Raw genomic sequence first — 14,356 nt, 5'->3', positions numbered from 1 at the left:
AAAAAAAAAAAAAAAAAAAAAAAAAAAAAAAAAAAAAAAAAAAAACAATCTTTTGCACCAACCTAATATTTCCTCGGGAAATTCTTGCAGCGCACTCCAAGCCCACACCCCGCCCCCCACCCACCTCCCCAGCTACAGTGAATGAATGGGCTGATTCATGTCCTGGACAGCAAGGAACACTCAACTAAGGATAGCCCTGAGTACTCAGCCAGACCCTGGACTCTGCCTGGAGCTTTTCAGCAGGGTCCTGAGGTCTGTGATCTGGCTAGACTAGAGTCTGACTAGAGTCCAGTTGACTCTGACTAGAGTCCAAATTGGACTCAATATGCACTCTGAGCTCCAGGCAGAGCTCCAGGATGGGCCTGTCCAAGTGGGGACAGGCTCTAGGCTGGCCTGAACTCCAAATGCCTGCCGTGGCCCAGGACTCTGAGCTGGGCTGTAGGATCAGCAGCTCTGGACAGCCAAGGCCTAACCCCAGACTTTTTTTTTTTTTGCTTGCTTTCTCCTCAGCAGTGCCCATTTCTCAAATGAAAGGCAAGCCAGTAAGCACGTGGAAGGAAATACTGGACTATTTATTGCAAAGTGAGAATTGTCAGCTTGAGAAGCAAGGAAGTGGCCGGGCCCCCAGAAAGCCCTTCTACAACAAAACAATCAAGAAACAAGAGAAGGAGAAAGAAGCGGGGTGCGGGAATGAGCTCATGTGCAGAAACAGCCTCCTTGTCCAACTCAGGGACCTTCCTCTCAAGAAATATCCTCGTGTTGCGGTGTTTGCACCGCTCTCTGGGCAGCATGGGCAGATCCCAGGCTGGGATCTCTGATGAGCACAAAGGAATTCCAGGAACCTAGAGCCTCCTCAGCAGTCAGTCTATCTGAGAAACCAGGCCCCAGCAGTGAAAGCAGGGAGTGGCTCCTCCAGGCCTCTGCCTTGGCAGGAAATGCAGGAACTCTCTGGTTCTCAGTCTTGGACAGGTGAGCTGAGGACACCTGGAGCAGCAGGAATCCCACGAGCTCGGCTTCACCGAGCCTTCAGGATGAGGCGGGTCTTCCCATCTCCGATGAAGCACCTGAAAGAAAGATGACCCAGTAAGGTCTCAGCCCCGGAGGAGAGACCCAGCCCTTCGCCACATGTCTCCAGGCTCAGAAATCTCCAGAGAGATGACTTCCTGAGCCTCCCCAGCCTCAATAGCCAGATTCCCTTGGGGAGAGGGAGACACTGTTTCCTGCTTGGTTTCTTTTTTTTCCTTTTTTGTTTTTTTAATTGAGACAGAGTCTCACTCACCCAGGCTGGAGTACAGTAGCGTGATCTCAGCTCACTGCAGCTTCTACCTCCGGAGTTCAAGCAATTCTCATACCTCAGCCTCCCGAGTAGCTGGGACTACAGACAAACACCACTATACCTGACTGATTTTTGTATTTTTAACAGAGATAGGGTTTTACCATGTTGACCAGGCTGGTCTCCAACTCCTGACTTCAAGTGATCCACCCACCTTGGCTTCCCAAAGTGCTGGGAGTACAGGCGTGAGCCACACGCCTGGGTCCTGCTTAGTTTCTAACCCTTTTCCTGAAGATGCCCATTGCTGCCACTCTGAAAGCCCAGGAAAAAATGAATAGTGATGGCCGGGCACAGTGGCTCACACCTGTAACCCAGTGCTTTGGGAGGCAGATCACCTGAGGTCAGGAGTTAGAGACCAGCCTGGCCAACATGGTGAAGCCCCATCTCTACCAAAAAAAATTACAAAAACTGGCTGGGCACGGTGGCTCATGCCTATAATCCTAGCACTTTGGGAGGCCCAGGAGGGTGGATCACATGAGGTCAGGAGTTTGAGACCAGCCTGGTCAACACAGTGAAACCCTATCTCTACTAAAAATATAAAAATTAGCTGGGCATGGTAGCAGTGCCTGTAGTCCCAGCTGCTTGGCAGGCTGAGGCAATGAGCCAAAATCACACCACTGCACTCCAGCCTGGGCAACAGAGCAAGACTCCATCTCAAAAAATGAAAACAAAAATACTGTAGCGGAGCGTGGCGGTATGCACCTGTAGTCCTAGCTACTCGGGAGGCTGAGGCAGGAGAATAGCTTGAACCTGGGAGGCAGAGGCTGCAATGCGCTGAGATCGTGCCACTGCACTCCAGCCTGGGCGACGGAGTGAGACTTCGTCTCAAGAAAATAGTGACGCTTTTCACTGAACTATAGGCTGGGTCCTGCAGACCCCAGGACCGCTGGTGGGCAAGGGAGCAAGTCGTCTAGATCGGCCTGTTCCAGGGCCTGTCCTCTCCCAGACAGTGCAAGGTAGGCCCAACTTGTGTTTACTAAATCCAGACAGTGATCCTTGCACTCCTGGAGTCCAGAGTCCAGAAGGAATGGGACATAAGAAGAGAGCCCATGGAGAAGAGGCCAAGCAGGATGCACGGGGACTCTAGTCTTTTCCATCTGGAATCCACTTATCCTTCTGACAATATCAACCTTCTTATCTACTGCAGCACTCCGGGAAGCACCGCTCACATTGTATTTCACGTGAATGGCGTCTTCCAACATGCATACCCTTGGGGGTGCCATTTACATGATTTTCCCATGTAGATGGGGTCCCCTGGAGTTGTACAATACCCCCACGGGGAACTACTCCTCCCCTACTCTCGGTCCTATTGGCGGTGTTCAGGTAAGGCTGACCTCACCCCCACTTCAGGCTTAGGTTCTTGCTCCAGACATTGCCAATAGGAATGCCTGATCGGCTGGGCTTGGTGGCTCACACCTGTAATCCCAGCACTCTGGGAGACTGAGGCGGGCGGATCGCTTGAGGTCAGGAGTTCGAGAACAGCCTGGCAAACATGGTGAAACCCCATCTCTACAAAAATACAAAAATTAGCCAGGCATGGTGGCGTGCACCTGTAATCCCAGCTACTCAGAAGGCCAAGGCAGGAGAATTGCTTGAATCCAGGAGGCAGAGGTTGCAGTGAGCTGAGATTTTGCCACTGCACTCCAGCCTGGGTGACAGAGAGAGACTCCATCTCAAAAAAAAAAAAAAAAAAAAAAAAAAAAATAGAAAGTGCCTGACCCCTGTAGCTCAGTGATTGATTCTGAAGTGAGCAAATCATCCACGCACAGTGGGCCAGTTCAAACCAGTGAATACCAGACCCTAGCTTTTTGCTAGATCTTGTTGTTCTAATTCCTCTAGAGTTGTTAAGCTGCTAAGATACAAGCCTCGAGTGGCTGGTAAACATCTTCGCCTCCATTGGAGAGTCTATCTAAGCATGAAGCCCACCCGGGGGAAAACAGAGCCTATGAGAAAGACCAAGGCAGGGCACAGTGGCTCACACCTGTAATCCCAGCACTTTGGGTGGCCTAGGCAGGAGGATCACTTGAGGTCAGGAATTTGAAACCAGCCTGACCAACATGGTGAAACCCCATCTCTACTAAAAATACTGAAAAAATAGCCTGGTGTGGTGGCAGGCACCTGTAATCCCAGTTACTTGGGAGGCTGAAGCAGGAGAATTGCTTGAATCTGGGAGGCAGAGGTTGCACTGAGCTGAGATCACACCACTGCTCTCTAGCCTGGGCAACAGAGGGAGACTCTGTCAAAAAACAAAAAAAAAAGGAGAAAGACCAAGTCTGAGCACCCCCTGAAACCACTGCACCCTGTGAAGTTTCTGATGATGTGAGCCAATGAATTCCTCTTTGTGGCAAACGCTGTTTTGAAATAGATCTCTGTCACTTGCAACCAAAGCTCCTAGATGGAGCCATTTTCTTTGCCTCTAAAGAGGCTCCCTCTTTTCTCTTCCAAACCCAAGTGAGAGCCTAGCCCTCTAGCCCCGGACTCTCTGGGAGATGTTGCCAAGTGCCCATTCCATGGGCCAGTGACCCTGTGTCACACTCCTACCTAATGAGCAGTCCAACAAGCAGGCCAGCCAGGAGTGGGCCCAGCCAGTAGATCCAGTGGAAGTCCCAGTGGTTGGCCACCACCGCAGGTCCAAAAGCACGGGCCGGATTCATGCAGCCTCCAGACACAGTGCCCCTGCAAACACCCAGGCACCCTGGTCACCAGGATCCCAGCCAGGCCCCACCTCACCTCACGTTCACGTCCCCAACTAGGCCTAGTCACACACCACCCAGGAACCCTCTCTAAACTCCCACATAATGAGCTCCTGGGTAGATCCTAAAGAAGGTAGAGAGGCTGTCAGCACTAGGAAGCAGAAGGTGTGACTCCCCACTGGGCGTGCAGTCCAGCACTCCCCACAAACTCCTCTAGAATGCCCAGCAAAAATGCCTGCTCAGCGACGGCAGGAAGAGAAGCTGGATCTACATCTGTTCCAGAGTCTACAGAGCAAAGTCCGTCAGTTTCAGTCCTTTTGGAGTCAAGCTGACCTAGATTCAAAACCCAGCCCACACATTATAAAATAATGAAAAGTGTATCATTGGATTGTTTGTGACCCAAAGAATAAATGCTTGAAGGGTTGAATACCCCGTTTACTTTGACGTGATCATTACACGTTGCTTACCTGTATCAAAACACCTCATGTAACCTCAGCCAGGCACGGTGGCTCATGCCTGTAATCCCAGCAGTTTAGGAGGCTGAGGCAGGCAGACCACTTGAGGTCAGGAGTTCAAGACCAGCCTGGCCAACATGGTGAAACCCCGTTCCTACTAAAAATACAAAAATTAGCCAGGTGTGGTGGCGCATGCCTGTAATCCCAGCTACTGGGGAGGCTGAGGCAGGAGAATTGCTTGAACCTGGAGATTGAAAGTTGCAGTGAGCCATGATCATGCCACTGTACTCCAGCCTGGGTGACAGAGCAAGACTCTGTCTCAAAAACTAAAACTAAAACTAAAATAAAATAACGAACAGTATAAGTGGATTGTTTGTAACACAGAGAATAAATGCTTGAGGGGATGAATACCCCATTTACCCTGACATGGTAATTATGCATTGCATGCCCATATCAAAGCGTCTCATGTAACCCAGAAATGTATACACCTACTAGGTTCACCCACAAAAATTTAAAAATATATATATAAAGAAAGAAAAACCCCAGCCCAGATAGTTCTAGTTGTGGGGAGCTCCATGAACCCATGAACCTCTCTGTATTCAAGTGAGGTGAAAGTGACTATCCCGTAGGTTGTCATCAGGAGTGAATGAGAAAATGCAAATGGAGCCCACACCTTGAATATAATTAATGTACAAAAAGCATTAACTAATCTAACTGATCCAGATGAGGCCCTTGTTGCACCACAAGCTTAAGGCCCAGAATCTCTTACAGGGAGACTCTTCCCCAGGTGCACCGCTCTCGTTCTGGGGCTCTGTCTTTACCCCATTCTCTCAAGCTGGGGGCCTGTAGACCTCATTCCCACCCTGTGTCCAGCTTCGAAGTCAAAAGATTTGTAAGTGAATCAAAGACCACTAGGGGGCAGCAAAGCATGGCCACAACTTTACACATGCCCCAGCCTGCCCCAGGCTTCACCTCCCAAAGCTGAGGGAGAGCTGACCCAGGAGAAAGGTTAGACTTTGTTCTGTGTCCAAAAGAAAGGAAAGAGTCAGACATTAGGGAGAGGCTCCTTGGGCCGGGCAATGTGGCTCATGCCTGTAATCCCAGTACTTTGAGAGGCCAATGCAGGAGGATGGCTTGAAGCCAGGAGTTCAAGACTAGCCTGGGCAACATAGCATGGCCCCCATCTCTAAATAAAATAAATAAGAAAAATAAAAAGGGCTCACTCATCCTCTTGTCCCAAATCTATCACTTAATTTGCCACTGCCCACTGACCTTAAATAAGTCACTTCTGTCATCTCTGAGCCTCAGTTTCCTTATCTATAAAACGGGAGACATCATCCCCAATCTTGTTGCCTTAATCCCTTCCAATACCTGCTGGGAAACTCAAAATAAAGGAGACAACAGCTACAGATGCTTTTTGTAATCCTGAGGCTAAAACCTGGCTGCCCAGTGACCAAATGAACACAGTTCACAGAAATGTTGTATTTACGCTACGAAAATTGGAAAACATCACATACAAATTTAAATTTCTGACTTCCTTTGAATAAAATCATCACCCCAAACCCATGTTCCCAGCAATAATTGACAAGAGCTGAATTGACTGGAGCGCCTCCGACACCACAGTCCCCACCACTCCCTGTTGTCTGCCTGATGCCAGCCCACCTCCCCATTTGCAACACCTTCCTGGCCCCTAATAGCAACTGAATCTGTGGCCCTCAGGCCTGAGCTCCTCCAGAGCTGAACAGTGCAGATCTGGGCATGGTCGCCCCACTGCCAAGGGACACTTACCCAGCCAGGATATCCACGGTGACAGCAAAGCCGATGGAGAATGGGGCCAGAGGGCCCTTTGTCTTCTCATTGATGGCACCCATGCATACGGCCAGGGCCAGCAGCGTCGTCAGGATGATCTCTGCCACCAACGCCCCTGCCACCTGCCCCTGCTCCTGGACAGTCACAAAGGCTGCCCCAGATGCATTCCAGAACCTCTCCTCGGGACTCACTGCCTGCACAGAGAAGCTGCTCAGCCTTTCGGTGGGGCAGAGAGACAGCTGGAAACTGAGGGGAGAGGGCCTAAAACATGCTTGCCCACCGTAAGGGCCAGTGAAGGGTTATGTCCAATTTCAGTGACATAGACCTGAATCCACATCCCAACTCTGCCAGATTTTACTCTGTGACCCTGTGTGAGCTACTGAACCTCTCTGAGCCTCACTTTGTTCAGCTGAAAAATAGGAATGGGGCTAGGCGTGGTGGCTCACGCCAGCAACCCCAGCACTTTGGGAGGCCGAAGTGGGTGAATCACTTGAGCCCAGGAGTTCGAGACCAGCCTTGCCAACATGGTGAAACCCCATCTCCACTAAAAATACAAAAATTAGCGGGGTGAGGTGGCGGGTACCTGTAATCCCAGCTGCTCAGGAGGCTGAGGCACGAGAATCACTTGAACTCTGGAAGCGGAGGTTGCAGTGAGCTGAGATCACACACACCACTGCACTCCAACCTGAACAACAGAGCAAGACTCCATCTCAAAAAAAAAAGAAAAGAAAAAAGAAAAAGAAAAATGAGGATAATCTAGTCATGGCTCCAGGTTACAGGCCTAAAGCTTCTATAACTTAGATGATCCTCTTTGAGAAAAAGAACATAAACTATCTTTTTTTTCTTTCTTTGAGACAGAGTCTAGTTCCATCACCCAGGCTGGAGTGCAGTGACCCGATCATAGCTCACTACAGCCTCGATCTCCTGGGCTCCAGTGATCCTCCTACCTCAGCCTCTCATGTAGCTGGGACCACAGGTGCATACCAACCTTGCCCACCTAGTTTTTTTATTATTATTTTTTGTAAAGATGGAGGGTCTCACATGTTGCCCAGGCTGGTCTGGAACTCCTAGGCTCAAGTGATCCTCCTGCCTCCGCCTCCCAAAATGCTGGGATTACAGGCATCAGCTGCCATGTGCGGCTCAAAATACCTTACTCTTACAAACTTTACAAACACATATGATCAGGTGAATTCATTGCTAGGCCCCCATAGAACCGTGGAAGGGGCATATGCAGGAAGGCCCTGAAGCCTGAGCTCAATTACTTCTACGGACAGTCAGCCTCAGGGCTATCACAGCCCCAAAGGGGAAAGACAGCACAGTGTGCAAGCTTCTGGACTCTGGACCCAGTCGGGGCTGCGCTGCTTACAAGCACGTCTGAACTTGAGCAAGTTGCCTGCTTCTCTGCCCCTCTGTTTTCTCATCTATAAAACAGGGATGATACTGGCAGCTCCCGGCTCACAGACAAGGCCGCTGGTGTGCCTGGCACAAGGTAAGCGCTGTCTATGAACTGACTGGTTTCTCGTAAAGTTGCTGGGAGATGAAATAAGAGAATATGTGTAAAACATTTAGCAGGGAGAATGTGCTCAGGGAAACGTGCTGTCCCACAAGTGGCAGAGCCGTGTTTGACAGGTTTTAAGTGGCAGGGCTTGAGCTAGGTCTGGGCACTGCTTTTCCTAAAGAAGCAGAGCAGGAAGGTCCCGGGCATGTTCCATAGATAGGGGAACAGACTGTGGCTCTCAAATGGGAGCACGGAGAGACCAGGGCAGGGGATGACAGTAAAGTGAAGCTTGAGAACAAAGTCTGCAGTGGGTCAGCACTTACAGCTTCAGACCCTATCGCAGTCAAGCTAACAGAGCTCCCATCCACCACCCCCCACACACCCGCCAAGCAAGGCCCACATCTTGACGGGCTTGAAGGGTCCCTGGCTGAACTGAGACTTAAGGGCAAAAGGAAAGAAAGAGAGAGAGGAAAAAAAGAAAAAGAGGGATGGAGGGAGAAAGTCTATCCAAGGATTTATACGTAAAGCTATGAAAACTCTGTGGCTGGCCAGGCTTGGTCACTCATGCCTGTAATCCCAACACTTTGGGAGGCCAAGGCAGGAAGATCACTTGAGACCAAGAGTTGGAGACCAATGTGGTCAACATAGTGAGAGCCCACCTCTACAAAAAAATTTTTTTAATTAGTTGGGTGTGGTGACACACACCTATAGTCCCAGCTACTTAACAGGCTGAGGCAGGAGGATCACTTGAGCCCAGGAGTCCCAGCCTGCAGTGAGCTATGATTGCACCACCACACTCCAGCCTGGACAACAGAGTGAGACCCCATCTCTAAAATAAAAAAGAGAGGCAGGGCCCAGTGGCTCACGCTTGTAATCCCAGCACTTTGGGAGGCCGAGGCAGGCAAATCACTTGAGCTCAGGAGTTCAAGACCAGCCTGGCCAACATGGTGAAACTCCGTCTCTACTAAAAATACAAAAATTAGCCAGGCGTGGTGGCATGCGCCTGTAATCCCAGTTACTCAGGAGGCTGAGGCAGGAGAATTGCTTGAGCCCAGGAGGTAGAGGTTGCAGTGAGCCGAGATCATACCCCTGCACTCCAGCCTGGGTGACAGAGCGAGACTCCATCAAAAAAAAAAAAAAAAAAAAAAAAAAAAAAGCAAAAAAAAAAAAAAAAAGTAAAATGCAATAAGAAAGAAAGAGAGAAGAAAAACGTCCACCAATTCCACTGGCAGAAATAAGCAAAAGATTGGACATTTCCCCACTCCTCACTGTCCCCCCGACACACACACACATCATGCACCTCCAGCAGCCCCATCAGAGAGGAAGCCACTAGCCCAGCCCCTGGGGTTCACCCACCTTGGCCAAGGCAGCCCCGAGCAGCCCGCCGAGCAGCTGTGAGACCCAGTACGGGAGAAGCATCACCACGTTGAGGCCTCCGATCAGCGTGGCTGCCAGGGACACCGCAGGGTTGAAGTGTCCACCACTGTAACCCACAAGAGAGGAGGGAGTCATGAGCCCAGGGCTGACCACATGGCTGGCACTCGAGACAGCATGTCCCAGCCAAACCACCAGGCTGGTTTCACAGGGTGAGAGTCAGTCCAGGGCCCAGCTCAAATACAAAGAGATGCCAAATTGCTTCCAATTTCCCTGAGATGCCAAGCAGAGGGTAAGAGATAAAGGGCAGCCTCTACGTCCTAAGTCCAGCCCCCAGGATGGCCCTGGAGGAATCGCGTGTAGGAGACCATCCCTTAACTCCTCCCTGACTCCCTCCGAGCCTCTCTCCAGCCCTTCAGAGCTGTGGCCACAGGTCAGATTGAGACACCAAGGCTCCAAGTTAGTAGCCCATGAGCCATATCCAGGCCTCCCCTTATGATTTGTTTGATTTTATGAGACGGAGTCTTGCTCTGTTGCCCAGGCTGGAGTGCAGTGGTATGATCTTGGGTCACTGCAATCTCCACCTTTTGAGTTCAAGCAATGCTCCTGACTCAGCCTCCCAAGTGGCTGGGACGACAGGCGTGTGCCACCATTCCCGGCTGATTTTTGTATTTTTAGTAGAGACGATGTCTCACCATATTGGTCAGGCTGGTCTCAAACTCCTGACCTCAAGCAATCCACCCACGTCGGCCTCCCAAAGTGCTGGGGTTGCAGGCATGAGCTACTGTGTCCGGCCCAGGTCTCCCCTTATGGGTAGCTAGGCCCTGAATAAGACCTCCTGATTGGTTGAACTGCTCAGCCAATGAAAACCCTACTTGTGGTCTGAAAGTGTGATGGATGTAAAATGCAGATTTGGAGTTCGGGCTGGAAATGGCATGGAGAATCATGGGGTGGAATTGGAGGTTCGTGACCAGGTTGGGGACTGGGATTGGGAATTTGGGGTGTGGAAGAAAATTAGACAAGTCAGAACCTGAGGTCGAAGGGCAGGTTGCAGTTGATCAGCCACTCCCTGGCCCATGGGTAAAGAGCCTTCCTGTTCACCAAGATGTTCAACCAGCCCAGGCCCCAGAGCCAGGGTGGCTGCACTCACCAGTGTCTCATCCAGTCCCACTCTAATGGAGGAACTATTGTCACAGTTTGGCCTCCTGAATCCATCTGGTTTCCAGGAATGGATACTCCCCAATGAGACAGAAAGGTACCCCAAGACTCCCCATGTCACACAAGAACCAAAGTGCCCCCCAAATGTTAAGAGCCCACCAATGAGCTTACCCATCCTCTAATGGGCATAGGACATTCAGCTGAGACTGGACAGAGGACCTCAGCTCTACACAAAAGGACTTTGTCCAACACCCTGATACCTCGAGATCAGCTTCCCCAACTTGTCTGACTCAGCTCTGGGCCCAGACCCTCATGCATGGTTTGATTTTTTTTTTTTTTTTTTTTTTTTTTGAGATGGGATCTCACTTTGTCACCCACGCTGGAGTGCAATGGTGCAATCTCGGCTCACTGCAACCTCTGCCTCCTGGGTTCAAGTGATTCTCCTGCTTCAGTCTCCCAAGTAGCTAGAATTACAGGGGCATGCCACCACGGGGTTTTGCCATGTTGGCCAGGCTGCTCTTGAACTCCTGACCTCAGGTGATTCACCTGCCTCGGCCTCCCAAAGTGCTGGGATTACAGGTGTGAGCCACCGTGCCCAACCTCCATGCATGGTTTGAAAGCACCAGCCAGTGCTCAGACTCCACAGGTTGGGAAGAGGGGCAGCCAGGCCTACTTGGCCTCAAGTAGCTTAGCCTGGGCTCTGCTGAGATATACAGATGGAGTCAGGGTGAGGCGGCTTCCCACGGGAGCCCCAGAGGGGAGAGAAACTGTCATTCAGAGTATGGCTCTACCAGGAGGGCCAGGTGACGAGAATCACACATTTCCTGGTTTATACTCATTAGCAATAAAATAATCAAGACACATTCATTCCTTCATTCATTGTTCACTCAGCAAATATTTCTCTAACACTTACTATGTGCCAGGTGCTGTGGTGCTTATAACTTACATACATAACTTATCCTGGATCCAGTGAACAACCTCAAAGTCAGTGTCTGGCACGCAGTAGGTGCTGAATAAATATTTGTCAAAAAAGCCAAACAGAGAGGCAGTATTTGCAGTGCCAAAGAGATGATCTTTCCAGCCAGCTGGCCTGGGTTCAAAGCCCAACTCTGCCACTGAAGAGCTGTGTGGCATTGGCCAAATTACATAACCTCTTTGTGCCTCAATGATCTCTGCCTGAGAAAGCTATTGCAAAGATATAAAGAATTAATACGTGTACAGCTCATAGTACTATCTATGGAGTTAGCATTAAATAAACATCAGCTATTATTATTACTCACATTTATACCACTGCACACAAAGGCTTCAGCAACTTGCTGTGGTCACCCAGCTAAGAAGTGATAAAGGTTGCCTTCAATCTCAGATCCGTCCAAAGGGAGTATCATATACTTTTTCTTTCACTCACAGCCTCCCTTGGACGTCTAAAGAGATGTGGCTTTGTTTGTTTATTTGATTGTTTGTTTGTTTGTTTGTTTTTGGAGATGGAGTCTCACTCTGTTGCCCATGCTGGAGTGCAGTAGCACAATCTTGGCTCAATGCAACCTTCCCCTCCTGGTTCAAGCAATTATTCTGCCTCAGCCTCCCAAGTAGCTGGGACTCCAGGTACCTGCCACTACGCCCAGCTAATTTTTGTATCTTTAGTAGAGACAGGGTTTCTACTAAAGAGACAGGCCAGGCTGCTTTCCCACTCCTGACCTCAGGTGATCTACACGCCTCAGCCTCCCGAAGTGCTGGGATTACAGGCATGAGCCACTGCACCTAGTCTAAAGAGATGTTAAAGCTCTTTTCCATTCTGGTTTTCTCAGAAAGAGTATTTCTGTTTCCTCATTCAGATCTATGTTTTGAGTGAGATTTAATACAGACCAACCATGTCCCAGATCACCCTGCCAGGCACCCCATTCAAGATCTTCGTCATGATGGCTGGCTCTCCTGGGAGCCAGCAGCCATGTCCACAGACCTTCCCGCTGATCCTCTACCCAGATGAGAGCTAAGTCAGAGAAGCCTGTCCCTTTCCCTGCCCCTCCTTCTTGATCACCTCTTGATAAGCCAGGACCACTGCAAATCCCTGCATACCCAGGTGGGAAAACCTGGCTCACATCTTCTATGCATTTCTGCTTTCCCTAAAACCCCCTTCTAGTGGTAACAATAACACAGCAACCAATGCCCATTGTGTGTGTGGTGTGTGCCAGGTGCTCTACTTCATTTAATTCTCACGCCTCCCCCATGAGGCACTTGGATTTGAACGCTGGAGCCAGACAGCTTGTTCTTGACTCCCGGCTCTGCCACTTTCTGGCCCTCTAAGCTTGGACAGATTACACAGCCTTTCTCTTTTGCAGCTATAAAATGGGGTTAATAACAAGACCTACCCCACAAGGCTTTTGTGAGGATTAAATAACTAATATCTATAAAGTAATTAGACTAGTGCCTGGTATATAAATGTGTTGGCTTGAAAAAAAACCATTTAAAAGTATTCTACTATTCCCATTTTATAGGTGGGGAACTTTGGGTTTAGAGAGTGACTTGCCAGCCAGGCATGGTGGCTCACGCCTGTAATCCCAAAACTTTGGGAAGCCAAGGCAGGAGGATCGCTTGAGACCAGGAGTTTAAGACTAGCCTGGGCAACATAGTGAGACCCCGTCTCTACAACAAAATTTAAAACTTAGTTGGGTGCTGTGGCACATGCCTGTGATCCAGCTACTCAAAAAGAGAATGACGCCCAAAGTCACAAGCTCACAGGCTGCGGGGTCTGGCGTTGACCCCAGACAGTCTGACTTCCAACCCCATAGTTATCCAGAGCGCTCCTTGAAATCCCCAATATATGCACCCAGGGGTCCTTGACAATGGCTTTGCTTTCCACCCCCAGCACCCCAAGTCAGCACCAGGCTGAATCCTTAGAGCTGGTCTCACCTGATATTCCCCAGCGTGGCAATCACGAGCCCCAAAGCCAACCCGTGGGCCAGGGCCGGCTGCAGCAGTCCAGTGTCCGTCCCATTCTCAATGACCGACAGGCACCCGATGAAGATGAAGAGAGCAGAGCCCAGCAGTTCGACCAGGCATGGCTGCACAAACCGTTCGTACCAGGACACTCGCCACCTGCCACCCGCACTCGACTCCCTGGCCTTGCCATTGCCAAATTCAGGCTCACACATGGCTATCTGTCGTAGGGAAAAAGGGACAGAGGACACGGGTGGGAGGCAAGTCCAGATACAGAAGGTCCCGACCCCCAACCTTGAATTAATTCACAGCCCCCCTTGCTCTGCCAGCCTGGAGAGGAAGATGCTGGCAGAGGGCTCACCTCTCCAGACGTCAGGATCAGATGGCATAAACATCAGGCTGTTGCCTGAGCTGCTGGGAAACCTGCACCTGCTGCCCGGGACGCTGTTATCTCCTAGGGACGGGACCTGCTGGTCACACTATAGGCTCTGCCCTTTTTAAAGGGCTGCAGAGGCTCAATCCAAGTGCAGAGAAAGCAATAAACCTCAGGTAGGAGGCGGCTCTGAGGCCCAGAAGAGGAAATTTTTTAAAATCTCAACAGGGCAGGATGAGGGAGTCAGGGATTGCTGAACTTTCCACCAATGAGGGAAAAACATGCCAGCTTGGCTGTGTCATCTGAGAGCACACTCCAGGCTGTAGAAGGTGGGAGATGGGTCCAGCACCCCAGCTCCCCATGGTCCAAAGCAGGACAGCCCATGTAAGTGGGCCCCACTGGGTTGAAGCCTCACATGTTAAGAAACAGCAAACTCAACCAGGTGCAGTGGCTCATGCCTGGAATCCCAGCAGTGTGTGAGGCCAAGGTGGGTGGATCACTTGAGGTCAGGAGTTCGAGACCAGCCTGGCCAACATGGTGAAACCCCATCTCTACTAAAACACAAAAATCAGTCGGGCGTGGTGGTGCATGCCTGTAATCCCAGCTACTTAGCGGGGCGAAGGCAGGAGAATCATTTGAACCTAGGAGGTGAAGATTGCAGTGAGCCAAGATCGTGCAACTGCACTCCAGCCTTGGCAACAGAGCAAGGCTCTGGAAAAAAAAAAAAAA

The 14,356-nt window shown here is 50.3% G+C and overlaps 1 protein-coding gene across 1 annotated transcript; it reads right to left on the bottom strand.

Moving 5' to 3' along the window:
* Positions 1 to 551: 551 nt before the first annotated feature.
* AQP8 (aquaporin 8) lies at positions 552 to 13,753 on the bottom strand. The gene is made up of 6 exons (XM_017887191.1): positions 13,616 to 13,753; positions 13,228 to 13,475; positions 9,145 to 9,271; positions 6,270 to 6,484; positions 3,875 to 4,009; positions 552 to 1,064 (listed from the first exon to the last, which is right to left on the bottom strand). The coding sequence occupies exons 2-6, from the start codon at positions 13,467 to 13,469 to the stop codon at positions 1,016 to 1,018; spliced, it is 768 nt and encodes a 255-aa protein (XP_017742680.1). The 5' UTR covers positions 13,470 to 13,475; positions 13,616 to 13,753; the 3' UTR covers positions 552 to 1,015.
* Between the last annotated feature and the right edge of the window lie 603 nt (positions 13,754 to 14,356).

This window comes from Rhinopithecus bieti, unplaced genomic scaffold (genome assembly GCF_001698545.2).
Source record: "Rhinopithecus bieti isolate Rb0 unplaced genomic scaffold, ASM169854v2 scaffold_13348, whole genome shotgun sequence".
NCBI lineage: Eukaryota > Metazoa > Chordata > Mammalia > Primates > Cercopithecidae > Rhinopithecus > Rhinopithecus bieti.
Note: the sequence above shows the minus strand (reverse complement) of the source record. Positions and strands in the feature narration are given on the sequence as shown.

Excerpts from the sequence above, each read along its gene's own strand:
- AQP8 (XM_017887191.1), bottom strand. The coding sequence starts at position 13,469 with ATGTGTGAGCCTGAATTTGGCAATGGCAAGGCCAGGGAGTCGAGTGCG. Across the intron at positions 9,272-13,227 it reads GCCACGCTGGGGAATATCAG|TGGTGGACACTTCAACCCTG; the intron begins GTGAGACCAGCT and ends TGTGGGTTACAG. Across the intron at positions 1,065-3,874 it reads CTTGTTGGACTGCTCATTAG|GTGCTTCATCGGAGATGGGA; the intron begins GTAGGAGTGTGA and ends TCTTTCTTTCAG.